This window comes from Sycon ciliatum, chromosome 2 (assembly GCF_964019385.1).
Source record: "Sycon ciliatum chromosome 2, ocSycCili1.1, whole genome shotgun sequence".
Lineage (NCBI taxonomy): Eukaryota > Metazoa > Porifera > Calcarea > Leucosolenida > Sycettidae > Sycon > Sycon ciliatum.
This window is the reverse complement of record NC_088644.1, coordinates 47,498,755-47,519,379: the sequence shown is the minus strand read 5'-3', so window position 1 is coordinate 47,519,379 and position 20,625 is coordinate 47,498,755. Positions and strand designations below refer to the sequence as shown.

At 48.1% G+C, this 20,625-nt stretch overlaps 1 protein-coding gene across 1 annotated transcript in view; it reads left to right on the top strand.

Annotated features, from left to right (window-relative positions):
* The first annotated feature begins 407 nt into the window (after nucleotides 1-407).
* The window catches only part of LOC135810655 (serine-rich adhesin for platelets-like), a 21,147-nt gene continuing 929 nt past the window's right edge, over nucleotides 408-20,625 (top strand). Inside the window, exons 1-14 of the mRNA XM_065324146.1 lie at nucleotides 408-735; nucleotides 2,444-2,589; nucleotides 3,180-3,279; nucleotides 4,889-5,025; nucleotides 5,995-6,097; nucleotides 7,327-7,420; nucleotides 7,872-7,986; nucleotides 8,962-9,094; nucleotides 9,422-9,829; nucleotides 10,654-11,309; nucleotides 14,002-14,435; nucleotides 15,423-15,524; nucleotides 15,822-15,894; nucleotides 20,405-20,528. Of these exons, the coding sequence (XP_065180218.1) occupies nucleotides 570-735; nucleotides 2,444-2,589; nucleotides 3,180-3,279; nucleotides 4,889-5,025; nucleotides 5,995-6,097; nucleotides 7,327-7,420; nucleotides 7,872-7,986; nucleotides 8,962-9,094; nucleotides 9,422-9,829; nucleotides 10,654-11,309; nucleotides 14,002-14,435; nucleotides 15,423-15,524; nucleotides 15,822-15,894; nucleotides 20,405-20,528 (2,791 nt within the window). The 5' untranslated portion in view covers nucleotides 408-569. The remainder of the gene's footprint in view (nucleotides 736-2,443; nucleotides 2,590-3,179; nucleotides 3,280-4,888; nucleotides 5,026-5,994; nucleotides 6,098-7,326; nucleotides 7,421-7,871; nucleotides 7,987-8,961; nucleotides 9,095-9,421; nucleotides 9,830-10,653; nucleotides 11,310-14,001; nucleotides 14,436-15,422; nucleotides 15,525-15,821; nucleotides 15,895-20,404; nucleotides 20,529-20,625) is intronic.

The window sequence follows — 20,625 nt, the reverse complement described above, 5'->3', positions numbered from 1 at the left end:
CATGCAATATGGATCAGTACAGTACGCTCGTAGATCTCTACTCAGTAGCTCAGGTGGACGGAGAACGTGCGTTTTACGACTCCGAGCTAGATCCCATGGCCCAGCTAGCCAGGTCTGAGCCGTGCATGTCTCGTAGTGAGGATACTTTAGATCTACAACCGTGCGCGCGGGTGGAACAACACGGCGCGCGCTGCCTGCACGGGACGTACAAAGCGGGTGAAACTATTAATTTTTTCTTTTTATGAAAATGGAACCAAAAACTTGAGCGATTATTTTTTGGCGAATGGAATGAAAATCAACAAAAATAATGATGAAAAGCCCTTGCCTAGCGCCTGTGCATGCATCATGCCGCGCAAGCAGGATAGGTTCGATTCTCAGTACTGCAGACTGTGTGTCCATGGTGTCAGTGTCAGAAGAAGTAACAGTTGTGACTTTCTTGAACAGATCACAATGAATCATAAGTATTAGTAGAGAAAAGGGAGGAAGTAGTTGCAACACAACACCTACAGAATGATCAGTCCGTTGAGTACAGCAGGTTTGGTCTTGTAACCGATTTCGGTACTGCCAAAATGCCTACGAACCCGTCCAGTGCAGCTGGCGATGTGCCAGGTCGTGGGAAGAGACAAGTTGCTAACTCGCCAATGGCTGCAGGTGTGCTAGCTTTTGAGAACCGGACGGATAACACGGGTCGTAACAGTTCATCCGATGGCACTACCGGCCAGCTCTCTGTTGGAGGTAGGCCAGCCCTGCCCCAGTTTACCTCTATCATTGTTGTACCTTGCTTGCTTCTGTTCGAATTATTATTTTTGCAACTCAGTGTAATTGCAATCGTTATGGCTTATTCGCTTTCTGGCTTCTGACCGTTGGAATTCTCTCCCAGCTGACATTCGCTCTTGCTCCTCGTTTTCACTATTCCTCAAATCTGTACGTGATCCACATAAGGCACCCTGTAAAAAAGGCCGTAGGCCTGTGGGGATTGCCCTATTCAAAATTTTAAATAATAATAATAATGCAATGAATATAACTAAATGCGCACTCATATCACAACCTTGGGACGAATAATGTATTCCAGAACGTTTTCTTGTCACAATTATCAATGGAATTCGTGACTAAAGAGAATGATGAAACTACAATTTTTTTTATACACTTGGAGTGAAACAACGAGGATACAGTAGGTATCGGTTATAGCGTGGGTGTTTGAAACACGACTTTCTATTCTTATTTCCGATATTTCTTACGCGCGATAAATATAGTGTGACGTATCATTTGCACGTGCGCAGAGCCAGGAAGATCATCATACATGCAACGTAGTGCTGCTGTGTATGCGGTTGCTCGTACTTCCAAAGTCGTCCCATACTGGGCCATAGCCTGCATACCTGGTAGGTTCACCATGTGGCTGAGCAACATGAGTTACATGACGACAACAGATGCACTTGCAGCGTTATATGATGCAATTCGAGTCGGTTCAGAACTGTATCGGGCAGATGTTATTACTACAGGCGATACACTTTGTTCTAATCTGGCATGTTTTGCTACACAAAGTCCATTCTTAGGACCGATATATTCTATTACACGATAACATTGCTTGTAAGAATAGATATACGCATGAAACTCATGTTATGATTATGAAAATATGAGAGTTCATTCTTGTAGGCAGTATATTCTTTCACTCGACCACGCTATAACCGATACGCACTGCACAAGCATAGTAAGAAAGATAGCACAAACTTAGGAAAAATTTGCACAGGTAGTAAAAACTATAGGTGAGGTGAGAAATGATAGGAAATTCAGCAAGTGCAGTGTGACAATGGACATGCATGTCATGTGCAAGTGTGTGTGAGTGCGAATTTACTGGAATAGTGTAATAAGAATAACTCAATGTAATTGGGCCTCGGGGTGAAAGCAGTAAAACGTCATTGCAAAACCCTCCTGAAATAACATACCTTTCTCTTTGCATCGGATATAACGTACTTTCTTGAAGATCCTGATAGCGTATCAGGGCGTATGATAAGAAATTCGAAGTGCTCGGCATATCCCTAATGATGCCCTCCTGGGTGAAAATCTGGACAATTTCAACTGTACGTGGTGTAGCCAAGGACTGTTCGTGTGTTGCGAGTTAGGTGTACAGAAAGTATGACAAGGCTACATTGGAGCTTCAAAGTTCTTAAAAACAATACTTTCCCAATAAAAAGGATTAACTGCGCACTCATTCTATAGAAACACTAAGGCAAACGCAACCATCAAGGCAAACGCAACCATCAAGGCAAACGCAACCATCAAGGCAAGCATTCATGCAACCTTACCCACCACCTTTACCTTGATGGTTGAGAATGAGTGCGCAGTTGATCCTTTTTATTGCCATAACTAAATTGTTCTCTCCACGTAGGTTAAAAATTTTTTTTCCCACTTGCCACTTCTTTTGCTGTGTGCTTTGTTGTCATAGTGATCAGCGCTCACAATCTGACTGCAATGGATGTGGGCGGTGCGTCCGACCCCTACTGTGTTGTACGTGTGGGCAAGTCCACCAAGCAGACATCCATCAGCCTGAACACGCTGCAACCGGAGTGGAAAGAAGTGCTCACGTTCAAAGTAAGTGCAACCAGCAGCACATGGATACAGTCAGATCTCGCTTATCCGGTCCTCTTTTATACGGATCCCTCGCCATCCGGAAGAAAATCGTTGGTTACCAGTTTGCAGAATATGTCATGCATACATTGTACATACAGCATGCGTGTCACACGTGTGTGTGGGTCACCGGTGTACATTCGTGCGCGCTTGCACCTTGGTCCTTGGTAACACTGCCATCAAATGGTCACGTGTCCCCTGTGCAGGGGTCGACAGCACTGAGTTCAGCATTGGATCCAGAAACGCCGCTCTACTTCCTGGACAGGAAATTAGCACAGCTATGCAGGTCGAAACCACGGGATGACTTGCAGCAGCGACCGCAGCCGAGACAAGGGCGCTTGCACACACACACACATGCACGTCCACGCCCATGCACAAAACCAACACACTCGTGCATGTGTAGGTGTTACTGTGGCTTTTGTTTGTGTATGTGCATGCGCTGTTATCCTGGCTACATTCGTGTGTGTGTGTGTTTGTGCGTGCGCGCGAGTGTGTGTGTGCGTGCGTGTGTGTGCGTGCGTGCGTGTGCGTGAATGTGTTTTGAATCATACCAGGTTGTCCTGCCTACATTTGACCAGTCACTGTTGCGCGAGGATTACTATGTGACCATAGAGATTTGGGACCATGACAAACTGAACCAGGATGACTTCTTGGGTGAGTTTAACTCTTCCATACATGTAGCTAATTGTTACAAACAGCTACTAGTAGTATCCTCTACTCAGTTAGGTATCATGAGGCAAGATGCTTTATAAACTGACAAGCAATGAGTTTTTTGTTGTTGTTAGAAAACAAGCAGGTGACATGGTCCGGTCTCACTTGACTTTCAGACCATCAAGTCAAGGTGACTTTATAGGCTATTCATACTAGGTTACAATACGCGTCACGTTTTGGAATACGACGTACTGGCAGACGCCATTTTCATGCAGGTGCGTTCACACAGGCCAGCACACGCTGCTCGTACAGCTGTGTGTACAGCTTCTTTTGGACACAAACTGCTGGGAACGCCAGAACGAAACTCGGTACAGGGGTCTAGATACGTCGTCTACGTTTTCGTATCAGGAGTACGATTTTCCCGCCACGTTCCATGTTGTCATGGCTATCCGGACGAAAACGTCACGTACGCCATGTTCTGGGCGTAGTGTGAATGGCCCATTAGAGCTCGAGAGTCATGAGACATATATTTGTTTCAGATGAATACCTGCTAAAGGTGTGTGCTGTTACTACTGTACAGTACAAGTACAAATTTTCGTTTGGAATTAACTTTCGCTATTATGCGTAAGGGGGCACGAACTAGCTAAAGTTTGTACCAAAATAAGGGTTTTTTTCTGAACGTTCGTGGTGACAGACCTCGACCAAAAAGGAAATTTAGTACATAGCATAAACAAGCCTGCTGGTGGAGTGAAATAAGTTCAAATAAGGAAAGATTTTATTAACTGGTTTGAGGGAAAGAGACAAACGGGGAAAAGTCTGAAGAAAAAATTGCCTGTCACCACCAGGACTCGAACCAGGGACCCTCGCTTGTAGCCAGCGATGCTCTAACCACTGAGCTATGGTGTAGTCGTCATCCAAGCAGAGACCGTTCAACGTTTTCTCCAGACTTCGTAACTCACACTTCCTGTGAATCCACACAGGAAAGATTTCGTAAACGAAAATTTCTACTTACACAGTACCGTAAAATCCCGCCAGAGCGCCCCTACCTCCTCGACGCTTCAGGTGGGGAGGGGCGGATGGGCGAGTCCTACTTGCCGCATTCAGTGCTACATGAAAAAGTACTCACCCTGCGAAAACTGTTCGTGCATCTCGTACACCGACCAAAGGTCAAGAGCCAGGGGTCGAACAGACCTGACAAAACGCAGGGTTTGTGCGATCCCTGGTCAGGAGGGTGGGCACTGTTGCGTACATTTCCAATGGGGTCAAGCACGCGTCTGCAATTCAGTACGGCATCACAGACTGCGGCAGAGTCATACGAGGATACAATCAATCACGTCCCTGACAAGAAGTCAGGGAGGGGCGGATGGGAGAGACGGGGCGCCCGTGCGGGATTTTACGGTACTACTTAGTTTGGCTACAGTCACTCATGTTAGTGCTAATGGTGATGATGTTCTGGTGGTGTTCTGGTGATGCTGCTGCTGCTTCTTCTGGTGGTGGTGGTGCTGGTGCTGGTGGTGGTGTGTGGTTGTATTGGTGTGTGTGTGTGTGTGCGTGTGCGCGCGTGTGTGTGTGTGTGTGTGTGTGTGCGCGTTTGTGCATGTTTACTCTTCAGGTGCCTCGATGCTGCCACTGGCATTTCTGACGGAGAAGCCGACTACTTGCCTGTTACCGCTTGGCAGGATATCACCCAGTCAGAAAGTCTCTGGAGAAATCCTTGTAACACTCTCTCTCAAGTCATCCTCTCCCGGCGTGAGTCTCGGCTAGCTGCCCATCCGCCGCATACTGCAGAACGGCTAATTTTTTTTGCGCTGGCCTTGCGGTCGCGAGCACTGCTGGTCCAGTTTTGCAGTGTGTACGTGAACTACAGTGGGTGTGCGTACAATAAGGAGAGTGCGGACATCTGTCCCAGTCATTCCACTGGACTTCAATGTCCACACCAGTAGAACATTTATACTGGTTTTCCGTTTTTAATATACGGTAAAACCTGTCAAGGCGAGCACTCGGATAAGGCGACTACCTGTCCAAGAAGACCACTGAAACCAGGATCAAGGGATGCTATTTCCAGTCCAATGACCCTGGATAAGCAGACCACCTGGTAACAGAGACCACATTTTGAAGGTCCCTTGAGCAGTCGTCTTACACAGCTGTTTCACTCTACTGTGCTAACCCGGATTTTAGAAACGTGAACGATGCGTCCGTAAACGAGTGCAGCGTCATGGAAAGCGCGTCACACGAGCACATTGTACTCTGCAGTCATTTGAACCTGACTCGGGTGGTAAAAGAAGTCGGCGACTCTTGTCGTGTGCTCGTGTGACGTCAATGTGATGAACGCCTCGAATGCCACTTGTGTATGAGATGTATGAGTACAGACATTGCACTCGGATACTGAGCCAATAAATCTAATTTAAAATAGAAGAAATCACATGGAAACGAGTTATGAAGCAACTATCCACGACTGTAACAAGATAATAAGCAGTCAGAAAATGCGATAACAGGGTACAAAACTGACATGTTACTGTGACATTCAACAACCTGAGACCTAGCTCTAACACGCCTCCAGTGCGCAAACCACTGTCGTGGAGAGTTGCTTCATAACTCGTTTCCATGTGATTTCTTCTACTTGCAAGTATTTTTAAATTACAGACATTGTACTCAACTTATGTTGCTCTGTATTTGGTGTGTTTGTTTGTTTGTTTGTTTGTTTGTTGCATGCGCTAGGTGTTTGAACGATGCGATGCGAACCATGAGCTGTATGAAGCGTGTTTGCAGCGTAACTTCCATCTTGATATTTCATCTGGAATGGATATCATCCAGTTGCCTGGTGCGTTTTAGGCTGCCTACGTACCTTCTCTCTCTCTCTCTCTCTCTCTCTCTCTCTCTCTCTCTCTCTCTCTCTCTCTCTCTCTCTCTCTCTCTCTCTCTCTCTCTCTCTCTCTCTCTCTCTCTCTCTCTCTCTCTCTCTCTCTCTCTCTCTCTCCTCTCTTCTCTTCTCTCTTCTTTCTTGCTATAATGTACTGTAAAACGACAAACTTTCGCGGCTTTGGCTAAATTTAGCGTTTTGGCAAACTGGACCAGTTAGCGGCGATTAATTTTAGCGATTTTACCTTCCACCGAAAATCAAAGAATTTTATTTTACGAAGCCTCGGAGTGCTGGGTGCAGAGCGCATGAAGAATGAGAGAAGAAATCAAAGAATGAAAGAAGGAATCAAGGAATGTAATCAAGGCATCAAAGAGAACCATAAGGTATGTACTAGTACTGGGAGAAAGGATGGCACGTTCGAAGAGGGATCATCGGAAGGCTTTCTCTTCGAACTGCTGAGCCACTGCGATACTCATCGCGATAAAATTCAGAAGACTTCTTCGAGCAGTACAACACTAAAATCTACGCAACAGCAAGCTGGCCAAACGCTCCAAGAAGTTCAACAACACTCTCCACAACAATGAGACATTCTCCAGTCGATCATTTTATTCTCTTCTGGTTCAAGTCGCCGTACTCCAACGACAACTAATGTTTCAACGGTTACTTGCAAGACTGGTGTTGGTATAGTATGTAAACCCGTCGTTGCAACAGCTGCGCGCTTTGGTTGGACATAGCCGGCCGTGCAAGCATCGATCAGCGCTGTGAATGTACAGTCAGTGCAGTGAGTGATGCATGCACGCATGTACTGTACAGATCTGTGGCGCAAAACGATCGATCATCGACGCATCGCGTAGTACGTAATAGTACAAAATTTCATATTCGCGAGTCAAACTTTCGCGATTCGACCCTGCTCGCGAAAGTCGCGAAAGTTAATCGCTCGCGAAAGTTTGTCGTTTTACAGTAGTCAGGAAAGCATTGTGAAGTTTTGCGCGTACACGTGAAATATTTCCTCTAACAGTCACTTCCATTTAATGAGACCAGTACTAATTCGCATGTGTGTGTGTGTGTCTGCTCATGTGTGCATGCATGTTCTCTGTCTTGTTGTTGCTGCTGCTGCTGCTGCTGCTGCTGCTGCTGCTGCTGTTGTTGTTGTTGTTGTTGTTGTTGTTGTGTTTTCACATATTGTATAGGTCCATCTGAACGTGTGGAGATGGTCTTGAATGATATCTTAGTGGAGATTAGTGGTTGGAGATCAGTTGCTCAAGTCTACCTGACAGACTACAGGTATGTCGTGCAGTTTATGTAGCTGTGTGTGTGTGTGTGCGTGTGTGTGTGTGTGTGTGTGTGTGTGTGTGTGTGTGTGTGTGTGTGTGTGTGTGTGTGAGTGTGTGTGTGTGTGTGTGTGTGTCGGAGTTCAATTGACACCACTTTACTTGTGTGCGTGTGGGTATACCATTATGTCACGTATGCTGGCATCATGGGCAAATAGGTTATCTGCTGACCGGACTCTCTTCGTGTGCTTCTTTTCCAATCATTCTTCTCTTCTTGTATCAATCGCACTGTTGGGTGCCAGTACATTCTCAACTGTTATGAGTTTGTGCTTTGGACGGCGTTGGAATTTTAGATTTGATCCCGTCTTTTGTGTGGGTGTGCGTGTGGGTGTGTGTGTGTGTGGGTGTGGGTGTGTGGGTGTCTGCATGCGTGTACATGGTATCGTGTGTTGTATGCGTATCAGGTTGGTGTTGATTTGCCATAAAGACAAGCAACGCTTGCTGGAGACTGGCACTGATTTGTCAATGTGGGTTGCCCTTAGTAACATTGTCATGGTGGAACGTAGTGAATCAGATCAGGTATGTGCCTATGTACTTCATGATGGTACAGGTGCTGTTGTGTTTGCCATTGATAAAGAAAATGTGTGTGTGTGTGTGTGTGTGTGACTGTGTCCGTGTGTGTGTGTGCGTGCGTGTGTGTGTGGGGGGGGGGGGGGTGGCTGTGTGCGTGTTGGCCAGAAAACCCCACTTCAAATAGCTGTGTGGTGTAGACCAGGCTGAATAGTGGCGGTCAATTCTTCAGCCTAGCAAGCTGTTGAATGGTGCAATCCCAGCACAAGTTGCTATAGCTTCTGCTGTAGCATCGCTATCATAACCTCCCGTGATGGGCCATAAACGGTGTGGGTGTTTGTGTGCGTGTTTGTGTGGGTGTGTGGGTGTTTAGGTGTGGTGTAAACCAGGCTAAAATTAGTGGCGGTCAATTCATCAGCCTTGCAGCCTGTTGAATGGTGTAATCCCGGCACAAGTTGCTTTGTCTAACGTAGCCGTTCGCTATCATCACTTCCGCGATGGGCAGGTCTGAGGTCTGGGATGTGTGTGTGTGTGTGTGTGTGCTTTTATCAAAGCTGTGTTCTGTCTATACTGGTTACCCCAACAAGTGTAGGGTGTGCATAGGTAACTAATTGTCTTGGCTGTCCTATTCCGATGTACTCCGTGTGGTGTAGACCAGGTGTGCATTGGTGGTCGATTCACATGGCTTCGCCAGTTGTGTGGATTAAACAGTTATCTGGCGCAAGTCTCGATCTGTCTCATTCAGATCTTGTTTGCTATCGTTGCTATAAGAGAAAATCTGCGGGTGCACATCCAGTGCATTTGCAGGTTTGTGTGCTTGTCTTGCGACGGGTGTATAGATGGTACATGGTGTGTTTGAGTGTTCATTTCAAGGTCAGCCATAGCTTCTCACTGGCCGATATTTGTTGATGTATAGTATACAATGGGACCTTTCGGCACTCACATGTTTGTGTGTGTGTGTGTGTGTGTGTGTTCTATTGTTAGGTTGTGCGTCGTTCCCTATCTAAGTCCCGGCCCGCAACATCGCATATCGACGACTCACCATCATCACTCTTGATCATGTGTTCAGATTTCAGAACCATTCGATTGACGTTTGTCACCGTTTCCAGCTTGTCTGGTATGTTGAAGATGTGTGTGTGTGTGTGTGTGTGTGTGTGTGTGTGTGTGTGTGTGTGTGTGTGCGCGCGCGCGTGTATGTGTGTGTATGTGTGTGTGTGTGTGTGCGTGTGTGTGTGTGGTTGCTGACTTTGTTTTGTGTGGTGATATTTCTTGTATTTACCGCGATGATGGGCCAGGCCCGAACATTTGGTGTAATATTGACAACGACAACATTTGGTGTAATATTGAGTGTTTGGAATCGCAGTACAGACACCGTCATTGGACTGTTGGAGTGAAGTTTCGCACACATATAATTTTTGGTCTGTGCTTGTTGACTGGATCTCAGCTGACGAAGATGACGAAGCATCTCAATCCTCCATCTGGTACGACACGTCTGCTGCCGCTGCCAGCGCTGGCGGTGGTGCTGGTACTGGAACTGGTGAGCCAGATGATGCATCATCCACATCCAGTGGTACAGCTGCTACAGCTTCTGACGCTGGTCTAAACAAAAAGACAACACCAGCAACAGCAAGCGTAGCTGCCACCTCCGGTAGTTCCTCCGGTTTCATTCTCCACAGTGGCAGCGCCACTAGCGTGGATGCTGCTGACAAACCTAACACACCCGCCACTAGCGTGGATGCTGCTGACAAACCTAACACATCCACACCCGCGGCCACGTCATCGCCGTTGGCGGCCACATCAGCTGTGGCGTCTTTCAAGCGCACCACGTCCGCTTCAGCATCCGCCTTTGCCGGTGAGTGTTGGATGATCCTGCGTTGTCATGCACCTCATGCACCAGTATCTATCCATGCAATACGTATACTCTTTCAATGCTGTCAATGTCCTGTAGAACCTGTCAAGGCGACCGCTCTGATAACACCACTACCTGCTTCAGGGGACCACTACAAATAGGACCAAGAACTTGGGCAAGAAGGCGTCTTGTTTCTCCTGGATATGGAGACCACCTGTACACAGCGACCACATTTTGAAGGTCACTTGAGTGGTCGCCTTAGTCAGCTTACACTCTGCTCTTCAATAGAGAGGCTAAGATGCACGTTATTTCTGACGTGACGCGAAAGTTCAGCTCGCGTTATTTGGCTCGCGCGTCGAAAAACAACGCGAGTGACCTGCAGCTCACGTCGACATTTGGAGTTTTACGCCAAATTCGACATGAAATTGTGCGTCGCGTCAGAAGTAATGTGCATCTTAACCTCTCTAAAGTCGACATAATCAGTACCTAAGACGGAGAGGCAGCGTCGTCTGTGCATTATGATCGGTTTACGTTTGTTGCACACTCTGTCATTCCTACATGTTGTATGCATGGGGGGGGGGGGGGGGGGTCTCCATGCAACTGCATGGATGTCATCCTCACTTGTGGAGGTGAACCTTGAAATTTGAAGGTGTGTGTGTGTGTATGTGTGTATGTGTGTATGTGTGTGTGTGTGTGTGTGTGTGTGTGTGTGTGTGTGTGTGTGTGCGTGCTTGTGTGCGTGCGCGCGCGTGTGTGTTTGTGCATGTTTGTGTGTACGTGTGTGCACGCGCGCGCGCATGTTTGTGCGTGCATTTGCGCGTGCACAGGCCGACTAAAGCAAGGCTTCCGTCGCAACAACTCCACGCAGCCAGCCCAGCCCACTGCCACGTTTGCCACCACCATGCCTGGCGTAGGCGAAGATGAGATCACAGCAACACGAGGCGCTAGAAGCAGCACGTTCGCTAGTATTGATAGCACCACTGGTGTAATGAAGGACAGCGGTAATGCTGCTGCTGCAAGGAACAAACCAGCGCGACCGGAGCAACCAGCGCATATAAACACGCCGTCCGCAGTCAATGCCGTCAGTGGCATGGCTACTAACCAGCCGCCGCCGTCATCGCATGCTAGCCTAGCTGTGACCACGTCTTCTCCGTCAGCTTGTCCAGCCTCGTCGTCCTCGCCTGGCACTGAGGATACAGCTGGCGGTGGAGCCACGACTAGCTCCACTGCTAACAGTGGTGCTACTGGTGGTGACGTCATCATGACATCATCGCCGTCTAGCCAGGCAGGTGTAGCAGATGCTGGTGATGATGCTAGAGATGATGTGGCTCCACTAGGTCAGGGTGTGGTGGTGACACAGAGTAGATCAACAACACAACGAGGACCACGCCCAGCAGCACAGCGCACACCATCGTCGTCGTCATTGTCATCATCATCGCGCAGGACGAAACGAACCAGCACTCCCCTGGGTCCGGCGTCCGGTGTAAGTGTGAGTGTGTGCGTGCGTGTGCGTGCGTGTGTGTGTGGTTGGGGGGGGGGGGGGTAAGGGTGAGTGTGTGCGGGCACGAGCGTGTGCGTTTGTGCGTGTGCTCCAAATAGCTGTGTGGTGTAGATCAGGCTGAATAGTGGCGGTGAATTCTTCAGCCTAGCAAGTTGTTGAATAGTGGCGGTGAATTCTTCAGCCTTGCAAGCTGTTGAATAGTGCAATCCCAGCACAAGTTGCTATGGCTTCTGCTGTAGCAACACATCATCGCCTTCGGCGTCGATGGGCGTCACAAGGGCAAAGGTGTGCCTCACAGTGTGTTGACCTGCCCCTGTTCAGTGTTGACCTGCCCCTGTTCAGTGTTGACCTGCCCCTGTTCAGTGTTGACCTGCCCCTGTTCAGTGTTGACCTGCCCCTGTTCAGTGTTGACCTGCCCCTGTTCAGTGTTGACCTGCCCCTGTTCAGTGTTGACCTGCCCCTGTTCAGTGTTGACCTGCCCCTGTTCAGTGTTGACCTGCCCCTGTTCAGTGTTGACCTGCCCCTGTTCAGTGTTGACCTGCCCCTGTTCAGTGTTGACCTGCCCCTGTTCAGTGTTGTCCTGCCCCTGTTCAGTGTTGACCTGCCCCTGTTCAGTGTTGACCTGCCCCTGTTCAGTGTTGACCTGCCCCTGTTCAGTGTTGACCTGCCCCTGTTCAGTGTTGACCTGCCCCTGTTCAGTGTTGACCTGCCCCTGTTCAGTGTTGACCTGCCCCTGTTCAGTGTTGACCTGCCCCTGTTCAGTGTTGACCTGCCCCTGTTCAGTGTTGACCTGCCCCTGTTCAGTGTTGTCTCGCTATCTGTACAGTGTAAAGTGCAGTGTCTGTCGGAGGTACTTGGACCCGGTTCGGGGGTACTTGGACCCGTTTGAAAAAATAACACCGGCTGGAACTTGGGAGTCGTGTCGAATACTTAAAAAACGATTATTTCCCAATGCTGTATATATCAGGGAATAATTTAACCTGTATCGCATGGCTGTTTGCTATGCAATTCTTCTGAGATGCGAAGCAACTTCAGGTATGTTTCGCTGTGACCTGTTGTGCACGGTATGCATGCCGGGTGAACAGTGTCTCTTAAGGTTGAAATAGATGCACGAAACTTCGATTGTGCTGAGCTATGCATCCTGGCACCAGCCTAGGCTTGCAACTAAGGTGTTACAGTGTACTTGTGGTCTGAGCTTGCACTCTGATCAGCTCTCCAGAATGACAATGTTGGCAAGTGTTGAAGAAAATTGCTATGCAACATTTTCGAATTGCTATTCAAGTTTGATTTTGCTTAGCAGAATTGCTATGCAAAAGATTGAAAGTAAATTATTCCCTGTATATATACGTGTATACGTGTATATATATACAATATTATTGAGTAGTTTGAGGGAAAGACACAAACGGAAAAGTCTGAAGAAAAAATTGACTGTCACCACCAGGACTGGAACCAGGGACCCTCCAGTGCCGCCTATACTCCAGGGTGGCTTGTACTCCAGTGTCACTTATACTCCATTGTCACTTATACTCCAGTGTGGCTTATACTCCAGTGTGGCTTATACCCCAGTGTGGCTTATACCCCAGTGTGGCTTATACCCCAGTGTGGCTTATACCCCAGTGTGGCTTATACCCCAGTGTGGCTTATACTCCAGTGTGGCTTATACTCCAGTGTGGCTTATACTCCAGTGTGGCTTAAACTCCAGTGGGGCTTATACTCCAGTGGGGCTTATACTCCAGTGTGGCTTATACTCCAGTGGGGCTTATACTCCAGTGGGGCTTATACTCGGGAAAGGCTGGGGTGGCACAGCGGTGCACAGGGTTGCAAAGCTGTGTTACCTGATAGTGACGTTTGTTTGGATAAGATGTAGAGAGAAAATAACCTATAAGTTACTAGTTATGACTAACAGTCCACCAAGGTAACGAGATAATGTACAGTCAAATAGTACGACAGCGAGGCACAAACCTGACAAGGATATTGAGACATTCGACGACCTGACACCTAGCTCCAATACATCTTTGAAGCGCAAATCAACAACCTTTCTACTTGGAAGGCTCAGGTGCGGAAAGTTCCTATGAGGGGAAGGGATGCGCCACGAAGATGTGCACGAGCTATGTCCCGCGGCAACAAAGAATGTCAAACGTTTACAATACAGGATGATGATGCCGAGACTAGTGAGACCATTGGATAAACTGGTCTAACTAAAACTCGGAAACGCAAGGCAACAGACCACGATTTTGTTGGTTTGCGCTTCATAGATATGTTGGAGCTAGGTGTCAGGCCGTCGAATGTCTCAATATCCTTGTCAGGTTTGTGCCTTGTTGTCACACTATCTGACTGTATATTATCTCGTTACCTTGGTGGACTGTTAGTCATAACTAGTAACTTATAGGTTATTTTCTCTCTACATCTTACTATTGTTACGATTGGCTCAACATACGAGTTAGGATAAGAAGTTTCTCGGTGTGTGTGTGCGTGCGTGTGGGTGCGTGCGTGCGTGCGTGCCCGTGTGTGTGTATGTGTGTATGTGTTCGTGTGTGTATGTGTTCGTGTGTGTATGTGTTCGTGTGTGTGTGTGTGTGTCTGAGTGTGTGTGTGGGTGTGGGTGCGCGCGCGTGTATGTGTCTGTGTGGGCGTGTTCATGTGTGTACGTGCATATGCATGTATATCTGTATAGAAGGGTCTGGCTATGACGCTATCCAGCACATCATCGCACAGTCAAGAGGACGAAGAGAATGTCCTACAGTCCATACGCAGCAGTATCTACCTCTCTCCCGGACCGGGTGTCTTCACAGCCGATACGCTGTCGTCAGACTCGGTTAGTCCGCCATCGTACACCGTTCGCGTGCAGGACAATGGCAAAGAGTATCGTGCCACCACGCAGCCAGCACACGCAGCATCCTCATCGACCTCATCCACAGATGGTGAGAATGCCAGCAATGCGCCAAGCTTTGTCTCCAGTGCCAGCGGAGCTCTTGGCAATCTAGCGGAAAGTACGGGTCAAGCGTTACGCGGTTACGTGGATAAGAGTCTGCACTACTTGTCGCGAGAGCAGATCACCTGTGTGCTGTATTCGATGCTGTGGAAATCTGGAATTGCGGACTTGACCAGGTGAGGAGGGTTGCTCCTGCTGCTGTTGCTGTTGCTGCTGCTGCGTGTGGAGCTGCCTGTTAGGAGACTAGTACACCTTATCCTTGTCACTCGGTGTGTGTGTAAGTGTGTATGTGTGTGTGTTTGTACATGTACGTGTGTATGTGATTGTGTGTGTGTGTGTGTGTGTGTACATGTGCGTGTGTGCGTTCGTGTGTGTGTGTGTGCGTTCGTGTGCGTGTGTATGGGGGGGGGGGGGGTTCTGGCTGGCCGGCGAATGTTTATCGCGAGTAGTTGGCTTGCATGCTGGTTGGCTAGTTATTTGGTTGGCTGACTGGTTGCCTACTCTGTGCGCTGGCTGTGCTGCTGGCTGTGTGGCTGGCTGTGTGGCTAGCAGTCTTGCTGGTCTGGCACCCTGGCAGGCCAGCTTGCTGTCAGTAGTTGTGTGGCTGGTTTGCTTGCTATTGGGCTGGTTGGTTGGCGGCTTGGCTTTTTGACTGCCTGTGTATATGTGTGGTTGACTGGCTGTCTATCTGTGTATTTGTGTGCGTGTGTGTGTGTGTGTGTGTGTGTGTGTGTGTGTGTGTGTGTGTGTGTGTGTGTGCGTGTGTGTGTGTGTGTGGCGGTCAATTCATCAGCCTTGCAAGCTGTTGAATGGTGTAATCCCAGCACAAGTTGCTTTGTCTAACATAGCTGTTCGCTATCATCGCCTCCGCGATGGGCATGTCTGAGGTCTGAGGTGTGTGTCTATCTGGATAGCTGTGTATCTGTGTGACTTGATGAATGGTTGGCTATATGTCTGCTTTTAAATAGTGCATACACCAGAGACAGGATGCTGTTTAGCTGTTTCAACTAATCTATCCCATATCTTATGTGTACTTGTGTGTATGTGTGCGTGTGCATGTGTGTGTACGTGTGTGTATGTGTGTGTGTGTGTGTGTGTACATGTGTGTGTGTGTGTGTGTGTGTGTACATGTGTGTGTGTATGTGTGTGTACGTGCACCTTAGTTCTCAGCATCAGGCTCATCGTCCTGTAGTGTCGTTACAACAACGTTTGGAGTTTGTTATCAACAACGCGGCAGATTGTCCACCAAGCAAGCTGTTTGTACGGTGAGTGCATCCCACTTTTTTTACTCCGTCTGTGTGTGTTTGTGTGTGGGGGGGGGGGGGCATGTGTGTGTGTTTTTGTGTGTGTGTGTGTGGGGGGGGGGGGGGGGGAGTGCATGTGTGTGTCCGTGTGTTTGTGTGTAGGTGTGCGTGTGCGCGCGCATGCATGTACTGTATGTGCCAATGAACCGTCTTGAAAAAGATCAGGTTTGTATTTGTGATTCCTGTTATGGTGCTTTCCGGTGTTGATGCTATTCCTTGTGTGTTGTGTTTATGCCTTATATGGTGTTCTGTAAGCAGGCAATGCCCCAGGGGTATGGCTTTGGACGGCTGGTCAGTATTCGACATGAAAGCAGAGATGGCAAGATTGAATGTAAGCCTCAAGATCAGCATTGTCGAAATGCTTGCCCGATGCTCCATTTATTCCAGCTTGTTACACACATCGCCAGAGAATTAAATTAAACAAATTCTGCAGTATCCAGGGGAGATAACTCAGACGCGTGGAGCGTGAAGCGACGTGTGTGTTCGCTTGTGTGGAGCATTCCGTCTCTTTTGGACAGCTCCTATGGCATAGCCACTGATTAGACTGTGTTGGGGGTTGGAGGTCAGCTGATCTCCGCCATGCCGATGCCTTATGACCAATACTGTACAGGCAGAAAATTTTGTCGGTCAATAATTTCGTCCAACTCCAAAGAAAGAGAGTTCGTCCGGTTGTAAATTTCGTCCATGGATCATAAGAGTGTATAGAAAAGCTGGACAAATCGACATAAGTCCGGCATTTAATTTAGTCCAAAAGCTCCTTGGACGAAAAAGACGAAATTAAATTCCAGACGAATATTTCTGCTTATACAGTAGTACATAACCTTCTCCCCCCCCCCCGAGTGTGCACCGTTAAATATGGTGCGATATGCGCCATATATGCGGAATTGGGCACACACAATACTTGGCAAAGGCAACCCAGCATTGTTTGCAATAATAGATTCGCCCCGATAATGGCTTTACTCTGCAACTTCCAGGCGAAGCGCCAGCACCGAAAAAGAGCCCTAAAAGTTGCACTTTTATTTTCCAAATCCGACCCCAGGCCCGGGAAATTTGAAACTCAGCTCAATATCGCCAAAAAGAGACTATTAATATCCCTTGCTCACAAGAGCTTCCCTGGTGGTATCGTCTTGTTCCGAGGCAATGTTTGGGAAGGTGCGGGCATTAGCTGCCCTAAGTTTCGCGGAAAGCTCCAAGCGACATCATTTTCCTCGCTTTCTCGCCAGAGTTTTCAAGACCGACGCAACTCGTCGTCAAAAAGTACTCAGCGTGGATTTCGTGCCGAATTCCGCCCCAAACAATTTAGGCTGACCTCTCGCCACCAATCGAACCCACTGATATGTATCTACCTATACACGAGCAATGGTTTGAGCCCAAAGAAGGACAACTTCACAACGAGCACACTTTCTGAGGGTAATATTTTCTATGTATATCAGTATTAGAACACCATCAAGACGACAAATTGACCAGCAGAAAGACATAAAGTTGCACTACAAATACAGCAGCTGTATAAACATAAATAATTGAACAGAAAACTATGTAACTGGATCCCACCAAAAACAGTAAAGCATCCCAAATAGTATGCGCATACACATATACATGAAGGAAGGCTATGTTGCCACCATACACTGGCTACGCACACGGACATCATTCTGGAGAGCTGAGCATCAGCGTGCGCACACCCCCACACACACATCTGCATGCACGCGCGCACACCCACACATGTGAATGCACACGTGCGCGCGCGTGCGCGCACACACACCCACACACCCACATATACACATGCACACGCGCACACTCCTGCCCTGTGCTGTCGAGCCACTGCCACAAGGGTTGCGTGGGCCTCGAAGGCACCGGAGAGAGAATAGGAGAACGCAGTCCCATAGATACACACACACGCACACACACACATGTACACAACACGTGCAAGTACATACGTGGCAGCTTACTACAAGAGAACCACACAAGTTCACATGTGGGCATGAACTGTATTCACAGTTGGTCATACTGTCTTGGGCATATGAGGGAGGAGCAGGAGAGTGAGTGCGTGACTCAGACACAATGCGCTTCGACATGCTAGCACATGCACCGGTTTCGGACAGTGGCAGAACGTGACGGAGAGAGAGAGAAAGAGAGAGAGAGAGAGAGAGAGAGAGAGAGAGAGAGAGAGAGAGAGAGAGAGAGAGAGAGAGAGAGAGAGAGAGCACCAGCGTTCCAGCTCAAGCTCCACATTTCTAGTTGCTTCTCCTGGTCACAGTAAACACAGAACAGGGCTCAGGCAGTGCCGAGGAAGTGCTTGTACTTGGTGCAGTGTCGTGAGCAGGATAAACTTCCAACATCTCTACACAGTGTAGCTCTTCAGGCGCACACGAGGACTCAGAAACCGGAATATACTTTACATGATGATTGAAAGTCCAGCAGCACAACAAAACTTCCAAGGACTGGTTTGGCACTAGCTTCCGTCTCATTGGCGTGTCCCCAGCCAGTTTTGGAAAGAAAGAGTAGACGTTCATTCCTCGTTCAACCTGCAATGAACTGGAGACAACACAAACCAACAGGACGACGATGGTTGTCATCAGCTCATGTGTTCATCACCGCAGTGGTACCATTCACTTTCCTGCTCCAAATGCACTACCAGGCTGCATGGTACTACTGTCGTGGACATGGAAATCCGGTCGCACGTATAGCGGCCCCAGGGCGCTGGCCATGCAGCCGTAGCACGGTTTATCATGCGCTGCTGATAGTCGCATTGGATCAACATGTGCACTGCATGCAACGTTCTGTACGCGCTGAGGGCGCCGGCCCCGGTCAATCGACTGGATTTCCATGTCCGCGACAGTACGATGTGTCGATAATATACCGTGATTTGCATTTCCAATGATTAGGACTGGTATTATTTCTATTTTTCACACTTAGAAAGAAAACAAGGGGCAAGATTTGATATGGATTATGTGGTTGTTGGCTATGTCAACATTTGAAAGAGGGTTGCAACCGTGATAGCACTGCAACATGAGTTTAAACCTACGTATTGCATGGTATACTCAACAGTTGGCGAGCAGAGAATTTCGTGCCGAATTCCGCCCCAAGGTTGTGCACAGCAAACAACTTGATATATCATTAGCCCTACCCTTGTGCTATACGTACCCGTTGTGCCGATCGAGCCTGAGCCCTCTACTCGACTCCACGGTCCAATGACATTCGGTCATCATGGCCAAATTCAAGTCACTCAAGTGTTGAGAAGTGTCTACGTCGTCGCACACAGCATGTGTCGACATACAAAAATATGTGTACGATAGAGAAAGAACTACTGAAGAGCAACCAACTGGTTTCAGCATTCTCCTTCAAAGGATAGGTCGGTGGCAGAGGACCAAAGCCGGACAATAGTTGGAAATTCTCAGCGTTGAATTTCTACAGGCTGTAGATACCTGGAAAAGCTCGATTTCCCGCCACGGAAAATAAAAAAGTCTTGATTTGGGGTGCTGGCGCTTCGCCTGCTTCAACTCTACTGTAAAACGGCTAATTTTAGCGCCGGTGATATTTTTTAGCGATTTTAGAGGGTGGTGGCGTTCCTGCGGATGCGGAAAACTGGGCCTTTGGCCGAGTCTCACGCGAACCGTGAATTTTTTTTAGCGAAAGGAGTGTTTTCGCTAAAGTTTATCTGCACCTTAAAACTCGGATGTTGAGCCAATAATAAATGTAGAAAGGAAGAGGACATTATGGTTACAGTGATGGAGAGTTACTCTTAACTCGTATCCATTATGTCCTCTTCCTTTCTACATTTTTCTGCACCAATCGTCATTTTGCATGTTCACTGCTAGTCTTATTCTTGTTTTACTCTGAAACTCGGATCGCTAAATTATTTCATCGCATAATGGTCCTGATGCAGGAAACGCTAACACTTGTAAATAATCGACGCGGACACAAACCATTTTATAATAGCAGTAAAGAAAGCAAATTCTGCTGTCATCGCCACACTACAACGAAGTCACGAAAGTTTACCAAAATCGATTTTCTTGACACATTCATCAGTGGAAAGTCGTGACTGAAGAGTAACCATGCTGGCCCTTTGAGGAATATTCTTTCTATTGCTAATGAGTGATATGCACAGGTTTTGTGCGCCCGCTTCTGGATCTTCAGTCACGCCTTGTACCAAGAGTACATAACCCCCCAGAGTGTGCAACGCCTGATCCAGCTCTGCGTAGGTCTTGGTCGAGCGTAATCGGATCTTTGCGTCATAATCCCGTACACATCTGAGAGGAACCCAGGGAGTCGCGGGTACTCTCGGATCAAAAACAACGGTGCCCTGCCTCGAGACCGGCCTTGTGCTGGTGTGGAGTGTACGCATGACATCCGAAGATCCGATTACGCTCGACTAAGACCCTATGCAGAGCTGGATCAGGCGTTGCACACTCTGGGGGGTTATGTACTCTTGCTTGTACCCGCTAAAATTACTTGTAGCCGTTCTACAGTATATGGGTAATGAAGCTACAAGTACAGTAAAAATGTAGCGTTGCTGTTGTCAACTAAGGGTGTGTATTCTAGGGTAGCGTGGGCTTAAGGCTGGCCATATTTCATCAATGTTGTTCCACCTATCCCTGTGTGTGTGTGTATGCGTGTACGTGTATGGGTGTGTGTGTGTGTGTGTTTTTTTTCTCTCTACAAAATCCACATATCTCGAGACACTGGGGTGAATAATGGGAGTGTGGTGGTGGTGGTGGTGGTGGTGTTGGTGGTGGTGGTGTTGGTGGTGGTGGTGGTGTGTGTGTGTGTGTGTGTGTGTGTGTGTGCGCGCGCGTGTGCATGTGTGTGCATGCGTGTGTCTGTGTGCCTTTTGTTGGTTGTAGGTATCTGATAGATGGCGCTGTGTGCGGAACACAGATATATGTGCTACTTATCCGGACTATCTGTATGTTCCCAGTGCCATATCGGTAAGGACCAACAGTGTTCACATGTCGTATGTTTGGCTCAGTATCCATCCAATCCATCCGCATTTCCTGTTATAAGCAGTCACACGCCCACAGGCTCCATGTTCGAGAAGACTTCTGGTCTCTGTTGTTTTTCAAGA